This window comes from Urocitellus parryii, chromosome 4, assembly GCF_045843805.1.
Source record: "Urocitellus parryii isolate mUroPar1 chromosome 4, mUroPar1.hap1, whole genome shotgun sequence".
In the NCBI taxonomy this organism is placed as follows: Eukaryota; Metazoa; Chordata; class Mammalia; order Rodentia; family Sciuridae; genus Urocitellus; species Urocitellus parryii.
In genome coordinates, this window is record NC_135534.1 from 184,557,336 (window position 1) to 184,575,785 (window position 18,450).

The 18,450-nt window shown below is 34.9% G+C and overlaps 1 protein-coding gene across 3 annotated transcripts in view; it reads left to right on the plus strand.

Annotated features, from left to right (window-relative positions):
- Slc44a1 (solute carrier family 44 member 1) overlaps positions 1-18,450 on the plus strand; it is a 185,560-nt gene that overhangs the window by 121,149 nt on the left and 45,961 nt on the right. The window contains exons 13-16 of one of the 3 annotated variants that reach the window (XM_026415006.2): positions 2,804-2,941; positions 9,982-10,218; positions 11,940-12,020; positions 14,584-17,488. In XM_026415006.2, the coding sequence (XP_026270791.1) occupies positions 2,804-2,941; positions 9,982-10,218; positions 11,940-12,020; positions 14,584-14,607 (480 nt within the window). In that variant the 3' untranslated portion in view covers positions 14,608-17,488. Of the gene's footprint in view, positions 1-2,803; positions 2,942-9,981; positions 10,219-11,939; positions 12,231-14,583; positions 17,489-18,450 lie in introns of those variants that run through there. The other 2 variants (XM_026414997.2, XM_026415017.2) reach the window with 2 other exon arrangements.

An 18,450-nucleotide genomic window follows, 5' to 3' on the forward strand; every position in this document is an offset into this window, starting at 1 on the left:
AATGGGGGTGCCTGTATCTTCTTTTGCTTCTGTCTCCAGTTTCCAGGAGGCTCTTGGTGAACCTGGAAAAGGTAAACAGCACAGTGAGAATGAGTTGTTCCTCATTTGGGGTTTGGTTTAAATAGGTCATCCAGTTTCCTTGAGTCTGGACATAATGATGCTTTTAATATTAGGAAGTATCTCATAATCGATATAAATAGTAAATATGATAGGGTATTTTCTGCCTGAAAACCTGTTATTAATAACTGGTTCATTAGTCCTATGGAAAATAAGGAGTTAACATCCCTGATCATTAAAGAGCTCTGTCAGTTAAATTGTTAAACTAAAGAATTACTGTGGAAGATGCTAAAAGACTGGATGTTGTAGAGGAAGTTATTTAAACCTGAAATGAGCACATGTGGTTTGTATTTTTAAAAGGATAAGAAGGTGGTCCCACTGTAAATGAGATTGATATTGATCTTTGGTAGAACAGAGGTCAGCAGATTTTTCTCTGTGAAGGACCAGAAAGTAAATACTGTGGCTTTATGGGCCACATGGCCTCTCACATCTGCTCAGTTTTGCCTTTGTAGCCTGAAAGCAGGCATCAAGAGCATGTAAACAAATGAGCGGGGCTGTGATCTAGGAAAACTATATTTACAAAAGCAGTCAGCAGGCCAGATATGGCCTGCAGGTGGTGGTTTGACCATCTCTGCTCCAGAATAAATTGGTAAATGGGTATTTTTGTGAGTGCTTAGGAAACTAGTTGAGAGCTGGGAACTGTTCTGTATTCTTTGAGAATAGGTCTGGCTAGGGCAGTTCTTCTTCGGCGTTTTTTTCAGCAGGGTTACTGTTACACAAGATCAAAAGTATAGTTTATTTTTACATCACTGAGGCATTTTGCAGAATGTTTCAAAAGAAGTTTTTGTACCAGTTGGAAAAAATGTGGAGCACTGAAGTTATGTAGTTAACTGCTTGTTCCCTCGTATCTATAAAAGAAGCACTGGCAGATGACAATACAAAGGAATAAGCAGTGAATGAATGCTAACAGAAAAGCTTGATAGTATGATTTCTTAAAAATAGTTTATATGTTAGCTTTTCAAATAAAAAGACCTAGAAATGTAATATAGTAACATTCTGATAGTAAATTACCCTAATTTATACAATTACACTGTGATTCTCAAAGAAGGCTATAATTTTCTACTGTTCAATTTCTGAAAAAAAGTTTAAGGGCCACAGTTAGTGACCTGTTCAGTACAGTTCTATTCACTTGGCTCTGAAATATATTTCATTTTTCATCAGCGAATTTTATCATTTAATGGCAAATTAAATTTTTAACAACTGAAACATTATCTTCATACAGGTTCATAATAACTAACAAGCATACAATTAGAATACTCATAAGTTAAAGACTTTCTCTTCCAAGATTCAGTATTAAAAGTTTAACAGGCAGCACAGTATGAAATAAACCCTCAAGTCTAGCAGTTTTCCAGCAATTACAATAGTTTGCCCGTACTAATCATTTAAGTCAGCACTAACCCCAAAATTCCTCAGGACCAAAAGTTTTAATCACTAAGTCCATATACTCTCTCTTCTGAAGACTCAGGTGGATTTGAGGTAGTGGTACTGCTTTACATTTTCCAGAAATTAGCAATACAATTCTACTTTCAGAAAATAAGATGTCTTGCAATAAAAATAAGAGTCTGTAACCAGTGGTTCAAATAGACAAGGGCTAGAGAAGCGAGTGTAATTAATGAAAGTTTATCAATTGGGACTTGGTATTCTACAAGACAGAATGCCCATCTCAATCTAGCCTAAGCAAGGGAACGATGATACTATTATTTTTTTTTTTTCAGGAGCAGCAATATATTAGCTTATATACTCAAAAAGTCCAGAAAGCTGGCTAGTTTCCCAGTTTTCTGGTGGATGCAAATACTGTCACCAGATTCAAGTACCCAGATTCTCTGCTCTTGACTTCAGCCTCAGTTTCACACTGTGACCTCCAGTAGCTTTTCCTGTTAGTTGCCAAAACAACTATGCCCATTATACTCTGCCCCTTTCGGTCGACCCATGCGTGTGGAGGTGAAAGGAACCCTCTTTTTCCCAGAAGTCTCAGGGACCATCTTTTTTACCTCATTGACTCTGACTACTTATGTAATGACAGTCTGACATTTGGCCAGGTGGGCAGAGCACACTGATTGGCTTAGATCAGTGACCACCCATGCTCTGAGCTGGAGAGGGAGTCAACCCCACTTAGACTCATCAGGAAGGGCTATTTTCTCAAATGAGGTCTGGGGTCCTGTTCCCAGGATGGGAAGGGGTATAAAGTGTCAGGCATGAAATAGCTGTCTACTGTAGGGCCATGAGAAGCAAGAGCATAGAGGAAAGCCACCAAGGAGAAGGCGATGGGTATTCTGGATTAAACCACACACTGATCTGAAGCTCGTACTTACTGCTGCCATTTATAAAGCATCATTGAAGTGGTTTAAGTGTGTCACTGATATTCATAATCATGAACCTGAGACATCTAGGAAAGATTAAATTATGTGTGATTTACTAAGATGGGGAAGAGGTTAATGGATGTTAGAAAGGTTTGTGTATGTTTTAATAAATAACTTTTTAAAGGGCCGAAACTAAGCTAACTGGAAGCTCTTTTTGTCATATCAGGTGTTTTTCCCCAGTGTTTCATATTTCTTTGTGCTCAGTCTCAATTTGTACCTCATGGATTTGACTCCAAAGTACTCTTAAAAGCTGTGTTTTATTATGCAAGGCTTATGTCTTTAAAAAGTCAGTTTATTGTTGAAATACTGTGTTTTCTTTTGTCCAGAATGCTTATACAGCCACAGCTATCAACAGCACCAACTTCTGCACCTCAGCAAAGGACGCCTTTGTCATTCTGGTGGAGAACGCTTTGCGAGTGGCTGCCATCAACACAGTGGGAGACTTCATGCTATTCCTAGGCAAGGTAAGACCAAGTTTATTGTCTGAGTAAACTTTTTACAAAAATGTGCCTTTTAGTTTAAAAATCCCCTACCTCCCCCACAAAAAAAACTAGCCCAACTAAAAGTATTTAAACCAAAGCATGCACTTAAAAAGTCTTTAATATGCATCAGATACTTTTCTATGTCCTTTACATGTATCATGTTTATTTAACGCTCACAACAAATTTATATTCTAAGTACTATTATTCTTGTCGGGGAACAGAGACGCAGTGAGGCTAAGTATCCTGCCTTACATATTTTGTGTGTCACCTTACATATTTTAAACAATATAGAATTCAGAAACAGTCTATGTTATGATTAAGGGTAGCACTCCATCTGGAGCCCAACTTCCAGGCTTTCAATCTTCACTCTGTCACTTACTAGCTGTTTGACTTGAGGCAGTTACATAACCTCTCTGTGCCTCAGTTTGCCCATTTGTAAAATTAGGATGATAATAGAGCCCAACTCCTAGAGTTGTGAAGATTAGACTGGTTCATACACGTAGAGTGTCTAGGACACTGCTTGACACGTTGTACATTTTTAGTGAATGTTAGCAGTTTTCTGTGACTGTTAGCTATTGCTGTTGTTACTCTATATAAACCCTTTTAAAATAGAACTCTTAGGGAATAAGGCTTCTACTTTCCATAAAAGTATCTAAGAAGAGAAAATTTATTCCATACTATTAAAATCTGCAAAATAATAAATAGTATTCATTATAATTCAATTTCATTGTACCTATTATTTCCAACCATAAAATAGAAAATTTTTGAAAAAAAAATGAGGAAAGAATAAGACTTGCAATATCTCCACTATAATCTGCTGACTCTTACCATTTCTGTATATCACCTCCAGTGTTACTTCATGGGCTTTTATCCTACAGTATAAAAATCATTACATACATATCTGTCTGTCCTACCCTTTTTACTACATGGTGTATCATTATATATTTTCTAGCTTACATTGATAATCTTCCTAGTTCCTCATTATCATTATGGTCCATATTCCATCAAATGCTCTTTTTAAATCATCTCTTACTAATGAACATTGAGGTCATCCCAGCTACTGCATTTTTTAAAATGTTTTTGAAATAAAAAAAATCTTTGGTATGGAAAACCAAAGCACTGTGTAGTTTGAAGTGAGTAGGATTGCAGGCAACTTTCCTCTGAAAAGAAGAAGAAATGACAGATAATTATTTTGAAAATTTGTGATTAAATTTATATTATAGCCAATTTGTTCTTATTATGTTTTTACCTGGAAGAAAATTTTTACAGTAAAGATAGAATGAATTAATCTGAGTTAAGAATTGGGAACATCTGACACTGTTACTGTTATTGTTTATGTGCTTTCTGTTTAATTCAGAAAGGCTTCAGATTCTTTATTTTTAAACATATTTATAATCTGTCTCTAGAGCTAAGAAGGGGATGAAGCAAATAGAATAAAAACATGTATATACGTGGCAATTTTTTTTTAAGAGAAAAACCATTAAGAAGGAAAGGGAGAATATTCTAGTAAGTGGCGATACCAGTGATGGTGGTGATTTTCATAAGTTCTGATTGAGGCGCTTCCACTAGGCACTGAGCGAGGAGCTTTAATGAATGCAGCACTGGCCCTCCCTGTGAGGCGGGCTTCATTTTATAGCAGAGGAAACCAAAGTTCAGAGACAGAATTAAATTGGCCAGATTTAGAGAACTGGAACATGGCAGAGCCAGAGTCCACTCAGGTCTATCTGACTTCCGAGATTAATCACTGTGTGCTATAGTTGCCTCAGAGACATTAAATTTGCCCTCAAACCTCCCCCCCACACACTCTTCTTTTTCTTTTTTCTTTTTAGTCAATAATTTTAATAGTGGTAAACTACCCCAGAAAGTAATTCTAAATATAAAAAAAAGGGTAAAAAAGGTATTATATATAATAGTATAAGAGTGACCAATTGTAAATAATCTGAAGCCTAATAGTAGGGAATTGGTTAGGTATAATAGTCTGCTGACTGTTATTCACCTATTAAGCCATGTTTCATTATGAGTTTATAGTATGAAGAAGAAGTGCCTATAATATAATAATAAGTGAAAAAACTGAGTAAAACTATAGTAAGACTATCACAGTACTGTTTAAAAATGTGTACAAGGGGCTAGAGTTGTGGCTCACTGGTAGAGCACTCACGTAGCATGTATGAGGCACTGGCTTTGACTCTCAGCACTGCATATAAATAAATAAAAATAAAGGTAAACCAACAACTTAAAAAAATAAAACCTAAAAGTCTTTAAAAAAGAAAATGTGTATAAGAACTGGAGATGTAGTTCATACCTAGCATGCATGAGGCCCTGGATTTGATCCCTAGCAAAAACCTCCTCCCCCTCAAAAAAATAGTTAATTAATTAAAATTAAAATATGCATAAGAAAAATAATGAAAATTAATATCACAAATGTTAACAACAACTACCTTTGGAAATAAGGATAACTCAAGCCCCTTCCCTTATTTTACCACATTGAGTATGCATTCTTTTTATAATGAAAAAAATATAGAAGATAAAATATAATGTTTTAAAATTGGCTTTGAGTTTTTCAATAGTCTATGACTTGTTGGTCAGAATTTTTCCTATAGATTTTTAATATCCTTTTATTCATTCAACAATATTAAGTGTTTACTAATAAATGCTATGGGCTATTCTGGGTGCCAATTATATATTAGTCAATAAATTTGATTTAAAACTTGTGGAAAAGGAAATTTTATATTCTTGCTTTTACTTGGTATTGTATTTTGAACATTTTCTGTTATACTGAAATTTTTCTAACCATAGTTGTACAGCTATTGTTTCATTTATTTAATCTATCCTCTGGTTTGTTTTGCAACTAAAATGTTCCTAATATTTTACTAACATACACTGCAGTGAAACATCCTTGCCCACATCAATTCTGGCTTCTTTGAATCCTAAAATCCTACAATTGGAATTAATTAGAGTTCTTGGCATGCATTGCTAAATTGCTTTCCAGAAAGATATATTTTTAACATGATATTAATAACATCATTGAAAAGGACTTTAAAAACCATTAAAGATTAATTTTTATTAAAAAATCCAAAAAGAAAAAAACTAAAAGGAGAAAAATACCTTCTGGTTTCTAACATACTAAGATAAGATTATTTAGTTTTCCCTTTTTTAGGAATATACTTCTGATTATAGAATCCAGTAAATCTTTTGAAAAGAGTTTCTTTTATTACAGTTGAATGGCTGCTAGTGTGCTAGTGTGTATTTTCTGAGCAGGAAGCCATAGTAAACATTATAAAAGATAAATGCCAGGAGCCTCACTATTGATACTTGCAGCAACTTGAATGAATCTTGAGAATTAGGCTAAGTGAAAAAAAAAAAATCCAATTCCCAAAGATTAATACTGTATGCTTCCATTTGTATAACATATTGAAATGACAACATTGTGAGAATGGATCTGTGGTCGTCCACAATGGGGATAGCTGTAAAAGGGCAGAGAGCAGGATCCCTGTGATGCTGTGGGTATTCAACCTGTATCTTGACTGTGTCAGCCTCAGTATTGGTTGTGATATTGAAGGGAACTGAGTGAGTCATACATGGAATCACTCTGTGTTACTTCTTACAATGGCAGTTGGATTCACCATTACCTTAAAACTTAAAATCCAATTTTAAAAACTTTAAAATTCAAAACAGAACAAAAAAGTAATGTCATAGGTTCCATTTCTGTAGAGCACCAATGATTTTTATAGAAGAGTGAACTAGATTTACAAGAAACCATAGGTCCTCTAGGTTTGCATAAGAAAAGAAATTTATAAGCTCTTAAATATTTCTAAATCTAAAAATATATTGATATTTGCCCCCAGTAAAGCTATCCCTCCAAAAAGACAAAATGTCGATTTCTTCTGTGTAAAAGTATTTTACCTCTATCTGGTAAAATCTTTTCTCACATTAATTATACCTTCTAATTGACAAGTTACTTGACTTGGATTAATAGAAATGAGAATGTGGCCGGACACAGTGGCACACATCTGTAATCACAGCGGCTTAGGAGGCTAAGGCAGAAAGATTGAGAGTTCAAAGCCAGCCTCAGCAACTTAGTGAGGCACTTACCAACTCAGCAAGATCCTGTATCTAAATAAAATATTTTAAAAAGGGGCTGGGGAAGTGGCTCAGTGGTTACACACTCCTGGGTTCAATCCCCGATACCAAAAAAAGAGAGAGAATGTGAATTATTACTTATAGGTGCTAGTTTATTGTAAACAAAATGTTTCAAAATACAGGTTCCAAGATGAAAGAATATCATAAATATAGGACTTATGGTGGCAAAAAAAGAAAGGGATGGAGGAACAAATATTGCCAGGCGTTGAGTTGAATACTGTTGTAATCATGGGATATGTATATTGTTGTTTCTTTTGAAGATGGAAAAATAGGATCAGAAAGGTTAAATGAACTTGCTTAAAGTCACAAAGTTAAAATAATAACTCAAATAATTCAAACCTACATCTGTAAAACTCCAAAACTAGCATCCTCTCTCCTTCCTGTTTCTTACACCCTACACTGTGTTTGAATCTCTTCTACTGTATCCCCAATAACTTGTCCTCTATAACAGGAGTACCTCAACTTTTAAAATCACATGCCCTATTAGATAACGAAGTTTGAGCACAATTCCCCAACACATTTACCTTTATTTATTGGTGACATGTATATAGCTCCTACTAATTAGTGCATTATAAAGTGTACTAAAAAAGGAAATTTTAAACGTATGAGAAATAGAAGTTCCAGATGATTCTGTTGAATACACATTAGAGCACATGTACCCCATCGTGGAGATCACAGATCTAGACCAGCATTTCTTGAGATATATGCTATGTACCTTATCAGTGCCTGAGATATTTTTAAAATGCATTTTGCTGGGCTTTATTTCACATTCAGTGAATCAGACTCTTGGGTTCAGAGTCCAGAAATCTGCATTCCTAGCTTCTCTATAGTTTGAGAACCATTATTATATCCTGCTTCAATAAATGCATGACATACATTTCTTTGACTTTTTTACCTAACCATCACTGGTTCTTGAAGTTGTTTCTCACATGACATAATATCCAGGCTTCAATCTCAACTTTTGTCTCATCTACTTTGTTTGAGCCACACCTTCTTCCTATAGTTCATTTTAGCATTTCCAATGTGGTTTGACTTTTCGGAGCATCATAAGGGCATAAAGAACCCCAGCCTTCTAATAGGGTAGATATATAAAACTTGAAGACAGTATAAGAAATAACTCATTCTAAAATTGAAACCACAAGAGGGAACGAAAATTAATGTAATTAACCATCTGAGAAAACCACCCCAGAAAATAAGCCACTGTAAGAGGTGATTCATAGGTATATTGCCATAAAAATGGTGGGAGGGGTCTTCCAAAACTTGGACAAACCCAGATTTGCCCCCATAAAAATATCTGAGAGGAATTAATTTATAGTTGAACCAATGTATATTCTAATGCATTATAACTCATGGTTGAGATAAAGTGAATGAGAGGTTGATAAACAGGGGGAATACGCAGGAGTTTGCCTGTCCTTAGCACTAGGTAAGGAAAAGTGGCTGTGAGTCTTAGAGTACTCCTTCATTTCCTTTATTTAGTGTGTGATGCTAGGGTAATTAAAGGGCTAAGGAAGTGTGTATCTACGATTCAGTACAATCCATTACTAGTATCCAAGTATTTGCTAAGTTTTTATCTGGAAAGAGCAGTGGGTTGGCATTTTAAGTCCTTTATTGAATGGAATCTGTTCTTTTCTCTGCTCTGTGACCTTGCACACATTGGCTTAGAATCTCTGAGCATGTTTCACAATCTACCAAGTGGGATTGCTGTTTACCATAAACTATTATTATAAGTTATTGGAAAGCTTAACTAAAATGTATTTTAATAACCATAAAACACTGAAAATGTGATGTATGAAATGATGAAATATCAGAATAGTTTTCTGACAATAAACACATTAGTTATTTCTCTTATTTTTCTAGCATGAGTGTTTTTGGCAACCTTTTCTTCACAATTCAAACCTAAACTTCATAGAAAGTTTTAAATATTTGCCACATATCTACATAAAGTAAAATACAAAACAGAGGAAATTTTCTAAGAATAGAGATGTTTGTTACAGCATCATTTATATCTTAAAACAATATAAATCTCAAACAGGAAGGAGAATGAGTAAATAAATTTTAAATCACCCATAAGGTGAAATTATGTAGTGGAGTATTTATGAAGCACTTATAATGATGCTATAAATATTAATGAAGAGCATTTTGATTTGTTTTTATAATATGATTTCATATATGTAAGAATACCAAAGAAAAATACATACCAATACCAATGTCAGTAGTTTTTTGCTGAGCGCTAAGATTATGTATAATTTTTTTAAATATGCATATATTTATCTTAAAAATTGCCACAGATTCTAAAGAAGGACCAGCATAATATTTGGAAAATTGTGTTTTCTTTACCATAAACCAAAATAATTTAAAGTATGATTTTTAAATTTGTATTCTATGATATATAGATAAGTAAATGTACAACTTTGTATATGGGTATTATGAATTATACTTTTTGTTTTTTAGTTGGACACAATACCTTTATTTTATTTTTGTGTGGTGCTAAGGATCAAACCCAGCGCCCTGCACATATTAGGCGCGCGCTTTACCATTGAGCCACAACCCCAGCCCCAAATTACACTTTTTAAACTGAAGTTTGCTCCCAGTGCGCTCTATCAATGAGTTACATTGCCAGCTCTTTTTATTTTTTGGGATGGGTTCTCACTAAATTGCTGAAGCTGACTTCAAACTTGGGATCCTCCTGCCTCAACCTCTCAAGTGGCTGGGATTACAGGCGTGCACCACCATATCCAGCTGTACTTCTTAATTTGAGATGGCATGACCCTTTGCAACCATCCTTTATAATAGTAAAGAGAATTTTAAGTTTGCAAGTGATGAAGAAATGGTGGTTTTCTACAGTAAGATATTAAGTGTGCTCTTTGCTCTCTCTGCTTCAGGTGCTGATAGTCTGCAGCACAGGTTTGGCTGGGATTATGCTGCTCAACTACCAGCAGGATTACACAGTATGGGTGCTGCCTCTGATCATCGTCTGCCTCTTTGCTTTCCTAGTCGCTCATTGCTTCCTGTCCATTTACGAAATGGTAGTGGATGTATTATTCTTGTGTTTTGCCATTGATACAAAATACAATGATGGGAGTCCTGGCAGAGAATTCTATATGGATAAAGTGCTGATGGTAAGTACTTCAAATGCCCCTGCTGCTGGAGGGACAAAAATACTAATAAAAATATTTTGCAAATAATTCTCCATATTTAATTCCCTCTATATGCAACAGAATAATTCAGAATTAAATCTGTAGCACTCACTCATGAATGAGACTATGCATGGAAAAATCAGGGAAGAAGGCCTTCCTGGCACAAAGACCATTTCAGATCCACCCAGCTGGAGCCATACTCATTAGTGGTCCTAAATACACACTGTCCTAGACTCTGATCCTACTCTCTGAAGTTAGACAGATTTGAATGGACTTTTAAATTTGCCTTGTAGCCCTTGAATTAGAACACTGGGCCACTGCTGTTCTAAGTACCTTTTCCTGAAATGGGGCTTAAGGACAAAAATATCTTATTTGCGAGTACCTGTCCTTCACCAGTCACCACCTTTCCAAATGCTATTGCTGTCAACCCTAGTTAAAAGTCATTGCCCTAAAAATACTAGTCTAAACTGAGGGCATTTCTTAATGAATACAGACAACTGACTTGTGACCAATATGTTGTTTTGTATTTTCATATTAGTCTACATCTGAATCTTTACACAGATACTTTATTCAGATGTTTTTTACAGTTAGGGAACCTCTGTAGATCCCCTAAACTAAATTCTGAATTAATACCATGTTAAAATGGTTTAAGTACTATTTTATTCAGTATTAAATGATACAAGATTAAAGGTATTTTTTAATAATGATGTGAAATATTCCTTTCTCCAGAATAGGTAATGTTAAAAAGAAAATACTGAAATAATAACTTATTTTCCAAGAGTATGATTTGCCCAGTTAAATTGAAAATAAATATATTAATAAATGAACTAGATTTGTTTCAATAGCAAAAATCCAAATGCTTTAGCTGACCTATTTGGTACTAATTATCACTTTTTCTGAGAAAATCATCAACTAAATTTTGGACATTTTCCTAATGCCTAAATTAATTCTAACTGGTTGTTTTCATAATGGATGTGATTTAGGAGCACTGCATCTCTCTTGTGATTAAAGCATTTAGAAAATGTTTTTTTTTTTTAAGCTACTGATCAAAAGCAGAGTAAAAAATAGGTTTTTTTCTGTTCAGTTTTCTCTGTATGAATGATAATGATAAGGATAAGGAAGTGTTCCATAAACTTTGACAGAATAGAAATGTTTCCTTTGGGGCATATTTCTATTTTAACTACTTCTGACCACAATTCTAGACTCTTGCTTTAGGAAGTGATGTCAAAACCAGATAGACATTTTTTAAGTGGCATATTTATAGTTTAGGTGTTTAAAAAAATGTAGATTATGCTTAGCAGTATTATTGCTTTTAACTCCTTGGGTCTTTTAAAAGTGGAGACTTATGAAATAAATTGTTCTTTTTTCATTTAACCTTAATATGGAAAAAATAGCGCAATATTCTAAGTATAGAAAAATAGTCTCTTAAAAATATTAGGTGTTTTTTCTTTCCTCAGAGTAGAACTAATGCTAACTCCTGGACCCTTGATGAGATTGCCACAGTACATGGATGGAAAGAAGATTTTTATGACAGCAGATTACAATCCATCCCTACAAATTTAGCAGCTGTCATGTATAATACTATATGTTATCTACTGCTATACCAAGATTGAGTCAAATATGCAAATGTTCTTTAGAATTCATCTACTGACCAAAATCTGAAACGATCTGAACATTTATGCCATGTGGTCCATATTTTGCAGGAGTTTGTGGAAAACAGTAGGAAGGCAATGAAGGAAGCTGGTAAGGGAGGCGTCGCTGATGCCAGAGAGCTAAAGCCGATGGTAGGTGGAGATGAGGAGGCGGCCGCCCTCCAAGAATTTCACTTTCACTTCTTCTCTATCTCTGTCTTCACTGACTGCACTTCTTCAGGAGAAGCTTTTGTTATCTGTATCACGCAGGATGTGCTGCTTTTTCTGTTTGTGTGCTTACCCATCACTTGGATGGCAGAGTTCTTGTCACAGCTGAGACCACCTTCTGTAAAAGTAAGCTGAAAGGAACAGCATCTTCTCCAGTGTCATGGGGCTAGAGGGGACAGTTTTGTCCCTAAGATGCAACTGCTGTTTCTCTATTTTTTTTTTTTAACTGTCAATGTTAAGTTTTCATCCATCTGAACATTTGGGTGTTCATTTGAACTGACGGTTTGATTTTTATCATTTTGAAAAGTGGTAGTACCAATTCCTTTCAACTTGCTAAAAGTTCATATTCCTCCTTTTTATAAATAATGTTCTGTTTACATTCTGGTCTTTTGCCCTTTGCTGATTTTTTTCTTCTATTGCCTGGATTGTACCTTCTTTGTTTCTTAAGCTATTTTTCTTCCTTTTTTTCTTTCTTTCTTTTCTTTTTTGGTAGCAAACAAGGCTGTTTCCATCAACACCCACATTCCCTCTAAGTAAGACTATCTGGTCTTCTCCCAGCTTACTTGTGAAAAGATTGAATTTCTCTGGCAATTTTATACATATTCCCACTCTACTCTAATTTGAAAAAAACAAATTAAAGTTAATCAGCATGCAAATCCTGAGTTGCTTTTGCTATAGACATCCTCATTGTGGCCTAACCACAGATGTCTCCAGCAGGTATGTTGTCCTGCTAATCAGGACAACAGCAAAGATGCTGCCCACCCTGTGGTGGAAGGGAGGTCTCAGGAAAGCTTCCTTCCCCCTGTTTCCGGATTGTCCTCATTGCTCAAGAAATAAAGATTTCAAGCCTAAAACTTAAAAAGACATACATAAAATCTTAAAATTTTATCAATTTGCTTTTCCCTCCTCTTCTGTCTTTCCAGTGATTGAGACTTTGATTAAAGCATTCTCCAGTAATAAGCATTTAAAGAAAGGGAAAAATATTTAGAAGCTGAGATTTAACTAATTTGGCCACATCCTGGTATATATTTCCATATTATTCTTTAGTAAATGATAGATGAATTGTGGTCGACTAAAATGCAAATATCCCTTTTTTTTTTTACTCCTAATTTATAGGCAATAATCCTAAAAGAATGGCCCAAGTTATATGGCATTCTGCCAGAAACCAAAAATTTTAGGAAGAGTTTTTTTCCTAAGAGTATTTTCAGTTTTAAATCGGTGTCTTTTAACCCAACAATGCATTTAAATCTTCTTTCAGTTTTTGTTTTCATTTTATGTTGTTCATCAGTTCATTGCCTACCAAGGAATGGCAAAAACCCTCCTCCATTGTGTCCCCAGATACATCTTTTCTGTGCATTGTTCTCTTGATGCTTCACACATTGCATTATTTTGGAACCTAAGAATGATGTTTTAAGTGGTTTTAAAATTCCAGAAGAGAGAAATGTGAAATGTTGCTCACAGAGTAGCTTTGTTTGTTTGTTTGTTTGTTTTGGGTCCTGGGGTTTGAACCCAGAGGCACTTAACCACTGAGCCACATTCCTAGCACTTTTTTTAATACTTGATTTTAAGTTCGAGTCTCACTAAGTTGCTTTTTGAACTTTCAATTCTACTGCCTCAGCTTCCTGAGCTACTAGGATTATAGGTTTGCACCACCACACCTGACCAGAGTAGCTTTATTTTTTAAGCATTAGTACCATATCTTTCTTCTCTCTCACACTCAGTATGCATGATTAGGATTGACCCCTACCATCACTATCCCCTGTGTCATAAAGAATTATCAAAGAAACTGCCCCCAAAGTTTGGGGCTTAGTAGACTGTAGATTTGCTTATTTGTATTTGCTCACATTATTCTCTTAGATGATAAGTTCTGTGGAAGAGTATCATGCCTATTTTGTAATATGTCTAGAAACACTTCTGCTGTCTGCCTTCTTCTTGAATATGGGGTATTTTACCTTAGGGTTTATTTTTAGCCTATAAGATAATGTTCAGGAAAGTGAGGTTTATATTTTTCCTTTTGACAGGGGATCATTGAACTAACTAGGAGAACTGCCAGTATTCTTGGAATTTTTCTTAAAAGAGCCTCACAAGTTCAGAAAGTTTAAAGATCTATCAGGTCTTCCTACAGTTCCTTAAAAATGATTTTAGAAAAATTTACCAAACGTGATGAAGACGTTTAGGAAAATCTCGCCGTCTGCTATTGTATAGGTTAGAACTTATAGGGAAAAAGGAGGAAGAGACCTGGGCTCTATAGGGACATAGGCCAGAAAAGGATGCTGTGCATATCTATATCTCTGAGATAATCCTAAAGGAAATGTGACCTTCAATATTCATAGGAATCTCAGCCCCAAGAATACAGGGGCAGGGAGAAGGAGTCTCGACCCATTTTGCTCTTTTACTGTCTGTAACCATGTGTATCTGTAACATCATTCATGATCTCCTTTTAATGGTAATTGTCTAAGATTATACTCTGTATGACTTTGTTTTCTAGGCTTCGGGAGCAAGTTCTGCTTGAACCTAGCCGACGGTTATGGAACCCATTGACATTCCAAAACAATATATACACATAACTATGTATTTGTGTGTGTGGGTGTGTGTATATATGTATATGTATGTGTGTATATATATGTATATGTATATACACACACACACATAATCAGCCAAAATCAGAGAAAAGGAACAGGGATTTAATACCTTTTTTATGCTTATTTTTGTCAAACATGTACTCCTTTCATACGGGTGGCTTTTACAAGGCAACTTCCGTCATTTAATGTTTTCAATTGTAATTGTCTTAATGGAAATGTTAGATTCATATCTGATTAAAATTTTTAATAACTTAGAGGAGATTTTAACTTTAGTCACTTAAATTAGATAAAATTATTGTACCAAATTCTTGTCTAAAGTTTATTCAGGGGTGATTTCCCTGACGTGTGTATAAAATAAAGATCTTATTTTACTGAGGCATGAGTCCTAGTGCCTAGGACTCATGTGCTTTCAGATAAATAAGCAATTTCTGTAATCAGTTTTCCCCAATCAAAGAAGCCATGTCATTTTACTTTTAGAAACATAACAGGTGGACCCATTATGGGAATTTTCATAATAGCTCATACATTTGTCAGCCAACATTAAAAAGTAACCAACTCCTCAGGTATTTGTAGTTTACCCTAATGCTTCTATAAAAGAAAGTAGGAAAAAAGAAAAGGGTAGATAATCTTTCTTATGCAAACTCTTTTCTTACATTTTGTCTTTTTTTTTTTTTCCACATTTTAGTAACATCCTCCACACATTTGTGTGCCTGATTTGAAAGGAAGCTGGGGCACCCAGCAAGTTTAGCCTTTAATTTTCTATGTATTGATTTGTAGATTAACAAATGCTGGGAGGAATAAAAAAGGGATAGAAACCCGGAACATAAAGCATTGAAAATTCCAGTGCTTGGGCTTCTGCTTCAGAGGAAACAGTGGCTTAGGGTTAAACGGCCATTTTATTCAAATGCTTGCTATAAAATCTGAAAAAACGCTGGCAGGTGCTCCTCTCCTTGGCAATCCATTGCGTATCCAGAGTTCTACAATGTTTAACTAAAGAATTGGTTAATATTTTGATCCTCAAGTGTGAATGTTCTTTATGTTTGGGAGTGGGCTTGGGGTTTTTTGGGGTTTTTTTAATTCCTGAAGCTTACCAGATATGAATGGCTAATATTCCATTGTTCTGCTTATTGTAATGGTGAATGCTTTAAGAAAAAAAAAGTGTAATTTGCTAAGAATAATTCATGGTCTGTTTATGCGATAACTCCTTTTTGTTACAATTTTTTTAAAAAAGGCTATTTTTGTTAATGTAAAGTAAATATTTCAGAGCAAATTTTTTAAACTTATTGCACTAAATACAGGCTCTGTACAAAAAAACAAAAAACAAAAAAAAAAAGCCTCAGCATTTTATCATTCCATGGAAGGAAAATCTTTTGAAAGAAAGCATTGCCTCCTATCAGAATTAGACAGTGAAGTAGACTGGTATTATGGAAATGCATACAATTAATGTCACTAGGGCTTAATAAACAGCTGTTTGCTAATGTGCTTCCTTTCAAAGGGTTGGACCTTTAAATTGCTGCAAAAGGTAAATTGTATTTTTTTTTTAAGTATCCGTGTTCTTTATCTAGCTAGGCTAAAATTTGCTAAATGCCTTGGTTTCTTTTCAAAGCTCATGTAATATTTCTGATTTTTCAGAATATTTGCAATAAGAATCTGGATTTTAAAAAAACAACTTATACACACAATTAAGAGTTCATGTCTTAGCAAGATCTGGGAAACCAACATTATGAGCGTAGCTATTTTGAAAAAATAATTCTCCAGAAGTTAACATTTAACATCTAGTGTCGCCAAACAGTGTCACTGTACTCTTTTATATCATTTGAAATGGAATAAATATAATTATGTAACTAACAACTGTCCAAATAGGTGAGAGAGCAAATCATGTAAGAAAATTCAGAATACCGTCTGTTCCATAGCCACACAGATTTTGGACATTCAGAAATATTGGGAAATAAATTTAGAGATGGCAAAAGTCTGGAAGATGGGTATCAAAATGGAAGACATTTCGGGAGCTAGCTATTTTCAGAGGTCTTCCTCCAAAGTGACCTGACAGAAGTCTTGAACTTGGAAACTAGGTTCTACTCACTTGGACATCCCTGCATCATGGACTTTTGCTGCCCCCTGTTTCATGTGCTCGCAATCTCAGCTATTTGGAAGCCACCAGGAATGCTTTCTAATTATCATTTGCAACTAGAACTGTAATCAGAAAGAAATTTTGTATTTTTGTATAACTTGATTGTGTGCCATTTTATATAACAGGTCCTGTTTTACAAATAAATTTTGTTATTACTAACATTGTGTTTAGAAATTATGATCTATGTGTAACCATGTCCTTTGAGTTCCAAATTAATTTCTAGGCTGTTTTCCCTAAGTAAATTTGTGTGCCATATAAATATATGCAAATGTGCATATATATTACACAGGCACACATAGAGAGATATTTGATATATCTCTCACTCTCACATGTGCTTCACTCCTTGATTAATTTGATAAAGCCTCCTAGAGGCTTTTCAGCAATATTCAAATGTTTTGCAGTTATGTTCAGATATTTCTGCTGCCTCCTTCATTCATTGCAAATCATTCTTCAGCTAGCTGTGGGCTGCCTTATTGCTATTTGCTCACTGCCTCCATCTTCTGCCCAAGTGAGAAGAATAGATGAAGATCAAAAATTATCTGTGAAATGTGGATACCTGAAAAATTTTATAAATCATTGATTCTATGTTGTGGTTCATGTCCTTTTCTGTGATGGTTCTACAAAACTTGTCTATAAGAGTCCTATCTCTAGAGTTCTAGTTAGGGTCCCCTATTGTAAATGGTAGTACTGTCCAGAGTGTCACTATGGTTTCTGCCATCAGATAGTTAATACTCTGGCATATAGTTTAGACCTTCTAGATTCCTTCCTCAAAAATAAACTATGCTGTAATATAATAGGGAAGGTAAAAGGTTCAATTTCAGTGTAAGAAAGAGACCCATCTTCAATTGGAGGCTTTACCAGTGCAATAATAAAAAAAAAATAGTAATTTAGCAAGGACACTGAGATTGTATAATCTTTGCATGAATGAGCAGAGTTCAAAGTAGATTGTTGATCTAAACCACTTAGTGCAATTGTTAATGTTTAAGATTAAAGTTTTTATCCTGTCATACAGGATAATTAAGTCCTACGTCACTGGAACTTAAGTAGCTTAACTGTGTGTTGGTCCTAAACTTTTTCCATAATGGTTAAGGAGGAGGGACTTATTGAGTCTATTTAAAAATTATGCTGGAAATATGTTTCTTCTTTACAGAAATGATCTCTTACTCTTTTCTTCTCCCCCATCCCTCCAGTGAAGGGCTTTAAGCCCCTGATTATAAGTTCTTCCAACACCATTGACCTTGGTATTTGCCAAGGGCTCTCTTGCCTTTCCAAGGCAATTTCAGAATTTAACCCAGTAGTAAGTGATGAGGAGCTAACCCCTTTATCCTGTTCCTGAGCTCCTTTAACACAGAATAATACCTCTCTTTCCCTCTTACTAAAACAACCACAGGAATTGCGTGCACCAAATATTTGCAAGGCCATATAGTACCCCTGAGCCTTCAAACATTTCCACCATGCAGACTCACTCACTACTTACTAAAGGCTACTTCAAGAGGTTTCCTAACATACAAAGTAGTATTGTGGGATTAGTTCCAAAACCAGAGCTGTCAGTTACAGTGACTTGAACAATTTATTTTATGTTGCTTTTGTTCAGAAACCTTTTCATTTGAATTGGAGTTTCCAATAGCCTTAATACAGCCTC